The sequence below is a fragment of the Anarrhichthys ocellatus genome, unplaced genomic scaffold (assembly GCF_004355925.1).
Source record: "Anarrhichthys ocellatus isolate YVR2014 unplaced genomic scaffold, GSC_Weel_1.0 scaffold9, whole genome shotgun sequence".
NCBI classification, from domain to species: Eukaryota; Metazoa; Chordata; class Actinopteri; order Perciformes; family Anarhichadidae; genus Anarrhichthys; species Anarrhichthys ocellatus.
This window is the reverse complement of record NW_022280039.1, coordinates 1,910,048-1,921,414: the sequence shown is the minus strand read 5'-3', so window position 1 is coordinate 1,921,414 and position 11,367 is coordinate 1,910,048. Positions and strand designations below refer to the sequence as shown.

Below are 11,367 nucleotides of genomic sequence, written 5' to 3'. Positions count from 1 at the left end.
AGAGAGAGAGAGAGAGAGAGAGAGAGAGAGAGAGAGAGAGAGAGAGATATGCTGTGCTGGAGAGAAATTAAATCAGTGGCTGAATTATTGCATGATTGCCCATTCCCCAAAGACTTGGGCATCATTTGGTAGAAAGTGTCTAATAATTGGTTTTCGGCCATGTCAGACACATGCAATCCCCCCTACTAATGGCTCTGTTTGGAAGAACTGGGCCTCCTGGGTCAGAGAAGGACAGAAAATAGCCAGACGGCAGTAAGAGCCCTACACCCTTCTCCTTTTTTTCCCCTCTCTCAGATAAACGAGTGAACAAGAGAGAAAGAGAGACACAAGAAGGAGAGAGTGTGTATGTGAGCGAAGAGGAAATGAAGTGGCAATAAGTGCAGCCAAAGGGGAAATGCTCTTCACCGCGAGTTTAATACATCAGACTGGGGATTTGGCAGCCCGCCACACAGCAATTGTTTACCTTTTTGCTCACTGGCTGCATCTGTTCTGTTTTGTAAACGGCACTAAACTATTCGCCCGTAAACACCGGAATCAATAACAACTGCTAAGGGAATTCCCTTATCCCGCCCCTCCCTCTCTTTCCCTCCCTCTCTTCCCCATGTTTTCATCCCCAACCACCACCCCTTTTACTTCCCCTAGATCTCCTCCTCTCTTCCCTCTCTCTCTGTTCGCTGCCAGTCAAAAGCAGTGTGTGTGTATATGAGAGAGAGAGAGAGAGAGAGAGAGAGAGAGAGTGTGTGCTGTGTAGCTGATGGTGGATCCCACAGGAGAGACAGACAAGGAGAAGACTGATGGCTCGCCAAAAATACCTGCTCTGTTTGTTTCCTCCTTTTTGTGTTACATTGTTGTCATTGTTAAAAGCTGCAAACTGAGAGTGGCCACTGTAGACCTGCAGAGTTGGGTATTTTCAGACTTTTTTTTATGATCTTCCTCCTCCATATGAAACATAAAGCCCCCCCCCCCCCGTCCACACACACTGTTTTCTGTTCCACACATTTTGTTGAATGACACATTGCTTGACATATGCTTGTTTTCTTTGAGGGCTTCTGATGAGATGCATACTGCTTTTATGGTCATCACAGTAACCATTGATTTTCTTTTTGTTTATAAGAACACCCTCACACTGTAATGTCATGTGGGGGAGCTTATATATAGACATATAATTTGTTTCCTGCTCTCAGCACCAGCTTTTAGCACCTGTCCTCCCTTATTGATTCTCAGTACATTGACCTTTGGTTGAACTATTCTGCCTGCTAGTGCCCTTCCTCATTCTACTCTATGAGACATGCCATGCACTACACTATATGACACACCTGGGTGCTTTTAAGCACGCCCTCTCCATCAACTGGCTATGAGAGCCTCCATTTGGCCTCACTGTTGTGACAAAGGTATAATGAGGTTTAGATGGCTGTGTACTAGACTGCTATGGCTATAGGGCTATTTGGCTAGGGAGACGACTATAAATACCTATATAGCCTGGGCGGCAGAGCTCGATGAGAGGCTGAGGTAGAACATTGCTAAACATCAAGGTCATGTGCGACTACTTAGAGTATGAGTTAGTGAGCAAGTGAAACAGTCATAGGGTCACAGGCTGAAGGAATGAATGGTTACAAAGGAGAGAGGGAGAGATGCTCTGGAAAAGGTGATTCTCCAGATGAAGTGGTGGTTAATGGGTGCTATGCTCAAGTGAATGCCCAACAGAAGGTGAGGTGAGGTTGGGGGTTGTAGCTTTTTGGACAATCCCACTCGCTCTTTCTAATGTGTTACTGTATAATAAGGTTTTAGATTGTTTACTCTTGAGTTGTTGACACTTTTAGTTTACCCCCACGTTGAGGCACGGAAGGCGATGTTGATTTGCTGGTGACTTCAGAAAGAGACATGATTGTTGGTGCGTGCGTGAATGTGCAAGCCGGAGAATGAGGCTGGCGCGTGTGTGTCAACCAGGTCACGCATGTACACATGCAGAGCGAGGTAGTCTCTCAAGCACGGGCTCCCACTGGACCCCATTACAGAGGAGCTGCCGAGCTGCGGACCCATGCAGCTTAATCACACACGCACACAACACACAAATGCATACGCACACAGTCAAACACACAGCAAGTAATTACACAGGTATTCACATCTGATTTCATACATGCATGCACACACACTTGCACATAAATACATGTATACACTAAGATTTGCAAACACAAACAAACTTGAGGTCAGAATATATTCCACAGAGTCTGGTAGCAGTGTGGCAATTATCCTGCAAGACTGACATGTGCAAATGTGTGTGAAAGTGTCTTCTACAAAATCAAGTTATTCATAAAGACCTGCATTACATGCGCATAAACACACATGTGCACACCCGGCAGACACAAACACTCATCGACTCTCACTCATAAACACTCATGTAAACAAACACACATGCATGCACACAGAGAGAGTCAAGACCTCATGCATGATTAAACCAGGCATCCTTGGGGACAGTGTGTTGTCATATTGTTAGATTTTGTTTAACAATATAGCAGAATTACATTAGGATCCAGAGGCGATAATGTTACAATTATTGGAAAAGAGCCGCCCCCCCCCCTCTTTCTTTCTTTCCTTCCCAACACTCAATCATCTCTGTGCTTTCAGAGTCAAGGCTAATACTGAGCTCATCCATTCCCAAATGCCTTTGCAGTAGAGGAGCTCATTTAAGCGGACACACAAAAGTATTTGTGCATGTGTCTGGGAGTATGGCAACGCAACTCCCAGCCGCCCATTCTCCAGCTTAATGCGGAACATCCCCCGGGTGATGGCTTTGGCAGCCTCCAAAATGGGAAATCCATATTTGCCGAGGGGGTCATCGGCGGGTTAGGAGAGAAAAGTTTGTGCCGGGAGAAAAGGATGTGCATGTGTGACTTCTCAGGGAGCAAAGTTTTGCATATTTTTTCACTGTCTCTTTGTTTATGCCGTGTATTGGGAAAACATGAATGGGTCGATATTTATAAGAGGTGCCGTGCCAGGCAAGACTTGAGGGGAGGGGAGGGGGGGTGTTTCTGATGAGTTCATGTAGGTTGGGTTGAAAACCTGTTTTCATGAAATAGTTTTTTCCTTTACTGAACTGTAAAGTGCAGTTCTCCCTCCTCTATATCTCCATCAGCCAAGTATTCACAAGCATAGTTGCTGTTTATTTTTCCTATTTTACATTATTTTTCTTCCCTCCTTCACAGCGCCAATGGAGCACCCTGTGAAAAACAGAAGCTTCAGTTTAACTTCACACCAGCTGCGGGCGTTAACCCAGCTAGCCTGCACCCTGCTGAGGTTTGAGGGGATCGTGAAGGAGCTGGTCACTAATATGACCGTCATTGACTGTACAGGAGAAACTCCCTCTGTAAAAGGTAGGACTCCATTCATGTGTGTATACATGTTGGACATGAAACCAGAGCTGTGGCTACCTCCGAGATCACGATCTCTTTACTTTTTCTGGGAAATTGAGTAGTCTTAGTAACCTGCGATGCAGTTTACATTTATAATTTTAAGATTGAACATGACCGATGCTATTTAAATATTCTTCAGATCGAATACTCGGCCAAAAAATGATTAGAATATATTCAGAGTTTTCCCACAAGAGTTTTAGCCTCACAGTGAGGAGAAGGTTCTGAAGCAGTATTTAGAGACCATCAAGTAGATTCAGCTGATTATGATTAAACAGATAATGAATGAATGAAATTTGAAAAATCCAAATTGTTTATTATTTATTTAACCAGATAAGTCAATAAGTCAGAACCAGTTCTCATTTACAATGACGACCTGGCTAAAAAGACAGCAACAGCAAGTTGCATTTAGATTACTAGACTCTGGTTACACTGGGGGGGACCTGGGTATTTTCTTGCTACAGCACTACATGTGTGCCTCTCCTCCAGGCATCAACAGTCCAGTTATGACCCCACACACACACACACACACACACACACACTGTTACTTGTAGCAGGGAATCTGAATTGTGTCTGAAGAAATGTTATTTTAGTAGGGAATTATCTTGGGTATTATATAAGCCTTTAGTATCCTTTTCCTCTCTCCCCTTTGAACTGCCGCTCTAGAGATGTGAGAGCTTTTGGTGCATGGAGTAATTTCCATAAAGGTTACATTTACAAAAACAAGACTTGCAGAAAGGCTCAATTTACAGAGAGGTAAACAGCCTTTAAAGGGCAGTTATCCAAATCATTAATTCCGGGCAATCAAACGGCTTAATTACCAGAAATTCATCAGATGGGCTTAAAGGTCAAAAAGTGATGCGCTTGCTGCTTCCTCCTTCTTCCACTCCATGCGGTCTTGTTCGGCTAAATTGCCTCGCCTGGGGTCTCACTCTTCGCCTTCTGATTAGGAAATTGTGGCCATGATGTTCACGCTTTTTAATTGCAAACCAACCCAACATCCTGTACGCTTGTCTTCATGTGCCCCCTACATATCCCCATCTCCCCACACATCAACACAATCTCCCCTCATGGAATTACCCCATGTGGTTGATGCTATCTGGGTTCAAATCAAATCTAATCCCCAAATTTAGACTCGTAAAGCAGACGCCATTAGCATTTACTGCCTGTTGCGTCTCCCTCTGAGGCATGTAACTATTCTCCGGTCACTGTCTCATTTGGGCTCGTGGGGAAGGATGGGAGCAAAATGACCCATATCTGGGTCTGTGTTACATACAGCTGCTATCATGTCACTGCACTTTGCATTCAGTCGGGCCCTTAACACATAGTATGATACAGTATATTATGTGTGATATGGGAACATTCATGCTCAGAAAAGATGCTACTGACTATCACCACACAGCTTTCCATTTTAATCTCATGAGTTTCTGAATCATTGTTGGTCCCTGTTGAGATTTCTCTGACGTGATTTGTGAGCTCTACCAGGCACTGTCTAATGTCTTTTAAAATGTATTAAACGATGTTTGCATTATTATTTAGGCATCTTGAAAAAGAACAGAGAGGATTTAGACGTGACAGCAGATGGCAAGAAAACCACAGCAGAACCACTTCTCCACATGCCAGAGGTGAGACTTTTCTATGTGTTATCATTTGTAAGACCCTTGTGAGAAATTCAAAGTCATTCAGGCTCGTTATCATTTTACAACAGGTAAAACATCCCCTTCAGGATTCCAAAATGAATTGGCTGTTGGCTCATCTCCTGTTTTGCAGGCGCATGTTTTGGAGTTTGATTGGAGGTCAGCATTTAGGGGGCTGGTCCCTCACATGGCACATTGTGTTAAAGTGGTGCTGGAGGATGTTTGTACCAGGAGTCTACAGCAGGAGGAAGCCTTACATTCTTCAGGACACACCTCCATCACCCTGAGCCGCACTACAGGACACACCGCCATCGCAGCCGGCAACACACATCTCAGAGAAGACTCCTTCTACACCTACTCGGAGAGAGAGACTCCCAAAATGATAGACAAGGTACTCCCTGATTTCTGGTAGGATGGATTGAAAAATGGTTGTGAAGCTGACAATTAAATGTAATAAGTGGTGTTTTCTTACTCTTACATATATTATTCCTTATAAAGTTGTACTATAGTTATGTTGTGTAAGTGACACAGAAAAACAAAAAAGGGAAACCATGTCTGACCTCTCTTTCTTTTTCGTTGTCCCATCAAAGGTTCAATCTGTAATCTTAACATAAAGACTTGCTACCAAAATATAATTAATAAAAACATAGTGTTTGAACATGCCATAACTTCTGGAATGATTTATAAATCTACAAAATTACAATGATAAAAACCTGTTAGTAAGACAACAAGATGAAGCTGTCTCTCTTGATCAGGACAGTACACTAGATCCCCTTCATCTAAGTTTTATTTATGAAAGCATTTCTCATACAGTGATTTCAAATTCAACTCCACTTTTCCTCTCTTGTTTATCCCTGATGTCTCGTTTTCTCTTCAAGAATAAAAGTTCCAAAGAAAATTTCAAAGAGGAAGCATGACTTGAAAATGAAGTTCGGAATATTTCATCAATTTAGTAAATCCCCTGTTGGTCTGTCCCCGATATAGAGATGGGGTTCTGTGTGTGTGCTTCACATGTCATTCACATGTTAAACCATTTCTACCCTACCAACAGATACAAACACTATAAGCCACTGTTTTTCTCCCACACATGATTGATCACATTATACGTCTGTAAAACTCAGCTGGTCTATGTTTGCACAAACTGAAACACACAAACGCACGCACCGGTCTAATACAACACTATGTATTAGACCCAAACTTGTCACTCCTCACCCTCTGCGTGAGCATACACCTGTGTCCCTCACCTGTTCATCCTCCTTTATTAGTACCTGGCTGAACAATGCAGGTCTACAAACATGGCCTAGAACTGTCTGAGAAGTTCGAGGGAGGGCAGAGACTTGGTAGTGGGTTGGTGGTTTTGCCTGTCCTGGCTCTCTGTCCTTCTCTCCAGCCCCTGCTCACTCCCCAGACCTGCCAGTCCTGGTCACATGACATCCCCTCCCACCTACACACCTGTTCCCACTTTCCTCATCAGACCTGTAGTTTCTAGAAAACACACCTAAAAGATTTTACTCGACTATATTTTTGGAGTTTGACGATAAGTAATTGTTCTTTGTATATAAGAAACATTTCACCAACAAAGACGCTTCTTATGATTGCAAATTAGTTTGAAATAACATGACATACATCACAAAAAACATAATAAATAGGAGAACTGAAGCCACCGGGAGATAATTGACACACTTATACAGGGAGACACAGGTTGTTAAATCAGGAAAACCTTAATTTACAGTGAACAAATACATTTATTAAATTGTGCAAAGTAAAGTAAAATTTTTGGAGAGTCGACACTGGTGGAGTTGTTGAAGGCAGTAGGGGCAGGCTGAAGATCTAGATGATGGCATGTGGAGTGGGATTGCCCTCAGTGGAAGAAACCTTGAGCACCGGATGTGATGATGAATGGGGAGGAGGGGTCACATCGGTTCATACTGAAATGACAGCTGACTGCACAGAAGAGAACAGGTCTTTAAAGTTTAACGGGAAATATATGATTGGCTGAGGGAGGCCGTGGCGAAATCGCCCACTGTCAGCTGATAGAGTAGGAGCCAGAGAGATGCGTGAGTGAATGAGAGCATAAAAACACTGTCCTAATGTAGGAAGTTAGAGTAAATCCCCAAACTTTACATAGTTAATTCATTTACAACTGCATGATTATAAATACTATATTTCAAAATATCACTCCTCTAAGCAAAGCTCTCTAAGTTGTACTGTACTTAACTCTCAGTAAATAATCCATGCTAACAATTTGATATTCAAGGAGGGATTTGGTAATCCTTAAATTATTATGGTGGCACCAAACATACTAAGCTAAATTACGAAAAGTGCTAACGGACAAAATCTATTCTGAATCCAATGTTACAGGTCAGATATGCTACTGGTTTACACGACAGGAGTTTGGTGAGAGTATATTACCCCATCATCCTACATCGGACACCGGAAGTATGATTTGAAGACTGGCCATCCCCTTTTGATGCTACTGAAACAGCAGCCCAACACAGCGACATGGGGGAGACTGTGGTTAAGTGGACTTGCAACAAGTCACAACAAAAGTTTAAGCTGTTGCAAGTAACTCCACAAATGATCCTTTTAACATTGTTAAGCTGTCTATGTTTGCAAATTCATATTCAAATGCTAATATGTTGCATCCCGTGTACTGTGGTAATTATAGCCACACCCAAATCTCACCTGCACCTGAGTTTGGGAATTAGGCAATTGATGGATTTAAGACCTTAAAACTGTTCTGAACTGAATTATTTGGTGGATAATAGTTAAATACCTCCATCTCCTCCTCGGTGGTAGTTTTAGGCTGAACGCGACGCTCAGTCTCCAGCAGGTCCTCGGGTATTCAGCATTTTGAATGTAGGTAGATCATTTTGACTTGGTCATTTTAAAAGTAGCTCGCAAGTCGAAAAAGTGTGGGCACCCCTGGCCTAGACCCACGGGAGATTAATGGGTTTGTAGCCTTAGCGGAAAGCCCCCTCTACAATAGAGAGTCCAAATGATTTGGGACTGACACAGTTGACACCCTGGATCAGAGAGGGCCTTGGAAATAATCATCAGCATTACTTGAGGGGAGGACTTTTTGAACAAAAGAGAGACAGGGGGTAACCCATATGCAATTTGGGGATATTATGAGGGCTAGATGGTGTGTAGAGAAAAGTGTTAAATTGGGGAAAGTATAGAGTATACAGATGATAGAGGGATGTATCACAAAGAGGCCAGGGCAGAGAGCAGGATAAAGACGGGACAGTTTGAGAGAAGAGATGAGAAGAGAGGGCCTGGGAAATGGCAGGGAGAGGTGAGGTAGACACCAGAGATTGACTTTTCTCAGGAGGAAGACCAGTGTCTGATGTGAGACCAGGCTTAGTGTCGAACTCTACAAAGGTCCTCCACTGTTCAGAGCTGGACTTCCATATATTTACTTCAATTTAGAATGACACAATCCTGTTTTTTTTTTTACTTGTTTTTTTTACCATTGCTGAACAACTTTTCCTTCTTAAACTTTCTGAAACTCACTTTCACTCACCTTCTTTTAACTCTTCTGCTCCCCACTACTCTACCCTGCACTGCACATTGCACAGACTCTTATCATTACTGCCTCACCTCTTTCTCTCCTCCTCCTCCTCCTCCTCCTCCTCTCCCTCTCCCCCTCCCCCTCCCCCTCCCCTTCTTCTCTAGCCCTTTTACCCTGACAGTATTTGTGGCTCTCATTGCTAACAAGTGTCAGAATTTGTCTGTGCTCAGAACCTGTACAACATATTTATGTGTAGGTCAACGCTTCAAAGATGAGAGCCTTTCAGCCCAAAGGTTATACATGCATGCATTTGCATTCAATAACACCGAGCCAGACAGACATCCAAGACGAGACCGTTAGATATTATATATATATTTTTCCCCCCCCCCCCCTTTTGACACATGCTCTGGTGTTTGAGCAGAGAGCAAATTACTATACAAGACATAAGCATGAAATATGGCCGGTTCAAAGGCATTATGATGGATCAATATTTCACACATTTATATTCATATGTTCAGACCTCAATCCTCGCTTTTTTTTCCATGTGAACCCACTTCACTGTCTGTATTACCATACATATGCATGCTGTGATGGTACTGTTCATCCATCAGAGTACTTTAGATTGTGTACTTTTTTTCACTGGCAGTCAGTTGAGAGTTGAATGCCAAATACGTCTGTTCAACAGCTGGAACTCGCCCTCTTGTCAGAACATGGGATTGAGCTTTCCTTGTTTGGGTGGGCCCTTCTAAATGAGGATCTACTTCTCTATTAAGGCAGCAGAAGTGCCTTTTCTGTATGCAGACTTCACCTGCATGTTCAGTTCACCACTTGTCTGCCTGCTCCAAATTCTGCACGCACAAACAGGCCTCCCCAGCACTTAAAAACTTCATACAATCCTTGCTGCAATGGTCCTGGTGGGATTCTGGGCTTTGATCTTAGCTAGTTAAGGTTTCAGTCTGACTTCAGTGTGGATGCATGTGTGTGGTTGTTTTCGCGCAGGTGTGCATGTGGCGATGACTGTCTGCTCAGTGTGTGTGTGTGTGTGTGTGTGTTTGTGTTCGTGTTTGTACCAACACTTCATGTGTGTGACATGCTTCTCCGGGGCCTCTCCATCACTCTGCTAATGCTGAGTGTTGTGTGTATGCCTCTGCTTTCTCTCTCTCAAAGCTAAGCTCCTAATGACTACATACAGTCAGATATTCACTTAATTGCCCAAACGGCCATTTTTCACAGGCCTTTTAACCCCATTGGAAGCTTGGAGAAAATTGTGTAAAGAGATTGTGAGATTGTCAATTGTGCACACACACTGGAGCCCCGATCTGACAGAATGTCGAACTCCCCATTCAGCTCCTATAGTGAGTCAAGTAATAGAGTGCGTGACTCCAGAATCAAGTAACACATGCTGTGATTGATTGATTGACTAAACTGGCATAGAGTTTTCTGAGTTATGGTGATTATTTTTTCCCCTCAGTGTGACCTGGCTTGGTAGCATAAGGGAAATGTGCTTCGTTTAAAGTATTTTTAAGAATCCGCCTGACTCATAACTCACATGTATAGGTGTATAAATTTGGAGGCGTATGAACTCTCACACACACGTGTGACACATGTGACTCCTTGGCACTTGCCTGATCATCTTTCGCTGTTTTCAATGTGTGTCAATGGGAAGCACATGAGGTAGAAAGGGCAGTGGTGTCAAGATGTGCTTGTGTGCATCTTGTTCTCTGCAGATGTATGAACAGTACATGTAAAGAATACATAAACTGGTATGTTTCAGTACATGTGCGTTTATTTTGTGCATGAACTGGCAACACACACCATCATAAAACATACAGACACACACACACACACACACACAAACACACTAGAAGAAGAATGATGTGATCAGCCCTGTCCTTAGGCCTTTTCCAGGACATATGTGGATAAATTAAATCAGTCTTACTTGTTGCTCTGTCAGTTCATAGAATAAGATGTAGGTCTTTTACATTGCTGAAACGGCTCCATTTCCCTTCCTCACTCTCACCTTTGCCTGACCTTTTCTTTTTCTTTCCTTTCAGCACATCTGAATCCCCACCTGTGCCTATGTACTGTAACATTTCTGCTTGAATGTGGTTAACATGATATATGCCGTTATGAAATTAGACAAGTGCTGATGTACTCTCAGAAGTAAAGGTTGTATTTGACCTGATGATACCAATTATGCAAGTTCAGCAGCAAAGTTCACGCGGAGGGAATGTCTTTAGACATCTGTATTCTACATTTGCACTGATGTTTGCTTTTCAGCTGTAACGTGGCTTGCACAAGGTTTGAAAAAAAATGCACGTGTAATACTCAGCTCAGTCTTGAATCCTTGTCATTCTGATGACTCCCTGCAAATGTTCCATTATTTATATCTAATGAGGTCGCTCTCTGATGTTTTTCCTCTTACTGACAGGTTTAATAATAATAATAATAATACATTTAATTTATATAGCGCTTTTCATAAAACTCAAAGACACTTTACATTAAAATCATATATAAAAGCAATAGACTAAAAACATAAAATACACAATAGTGGTCACACATTAAAAGCAGTTTTGAACAGGTGGGTTTTGATTTGAGATTTGAATATGGAAAGGTCAGTGCAGTCTCGGATGTGTTTGGGGAGAGCGTTCCAGAGGGAGGGGTCAGATATGGAGAAGGCTCTGTCACCCCATGTCCGGTGCTTGGTCCTGAGTGGAAGAGACAGGAGGTTGGCATCAGAGGAGCGGAGCCGACGGGATGGAGTGTGGTGGTGAAGCAGGTCGGTGAGGTAGGAGGGGGCCTGATTGTG

The 11,367-nt window shown here is 42.9% G+C and overlaps 1 protein-coding gene across 4 annotated transcripts in view; it reads left to right on the top strand.

Annotated features, from left to right (window-relative positions):
• kiaa0825 (KIAA0825 ortholog) overlaps positions 1–11,367 on the top strand; it is a 109,360-nt gene that overhangs the window by 17,411 nt on the left and 80,582 nt on the right. For all 4 annotated transcript variants that reach the window (XM_031848863.1, XM_031848861.1, XM_031848865.1 and 1 more), the window contains exons 7-9: positions 3,204–3,371; positions 4,947–5,032; positions 5,178–5,435. In XM_031848863.1, the coding sequence (XP_031704723.1) occupies positions 3,204–3,371; positions 4,947–5,032; positions 5,178–5,435 (512 nt within the window). The remainder of the gene's footprint in view (positions 1–3,203; positions 3,372–4,946; positions 5,033–5,177; positions 5,436–11,367) is intronic.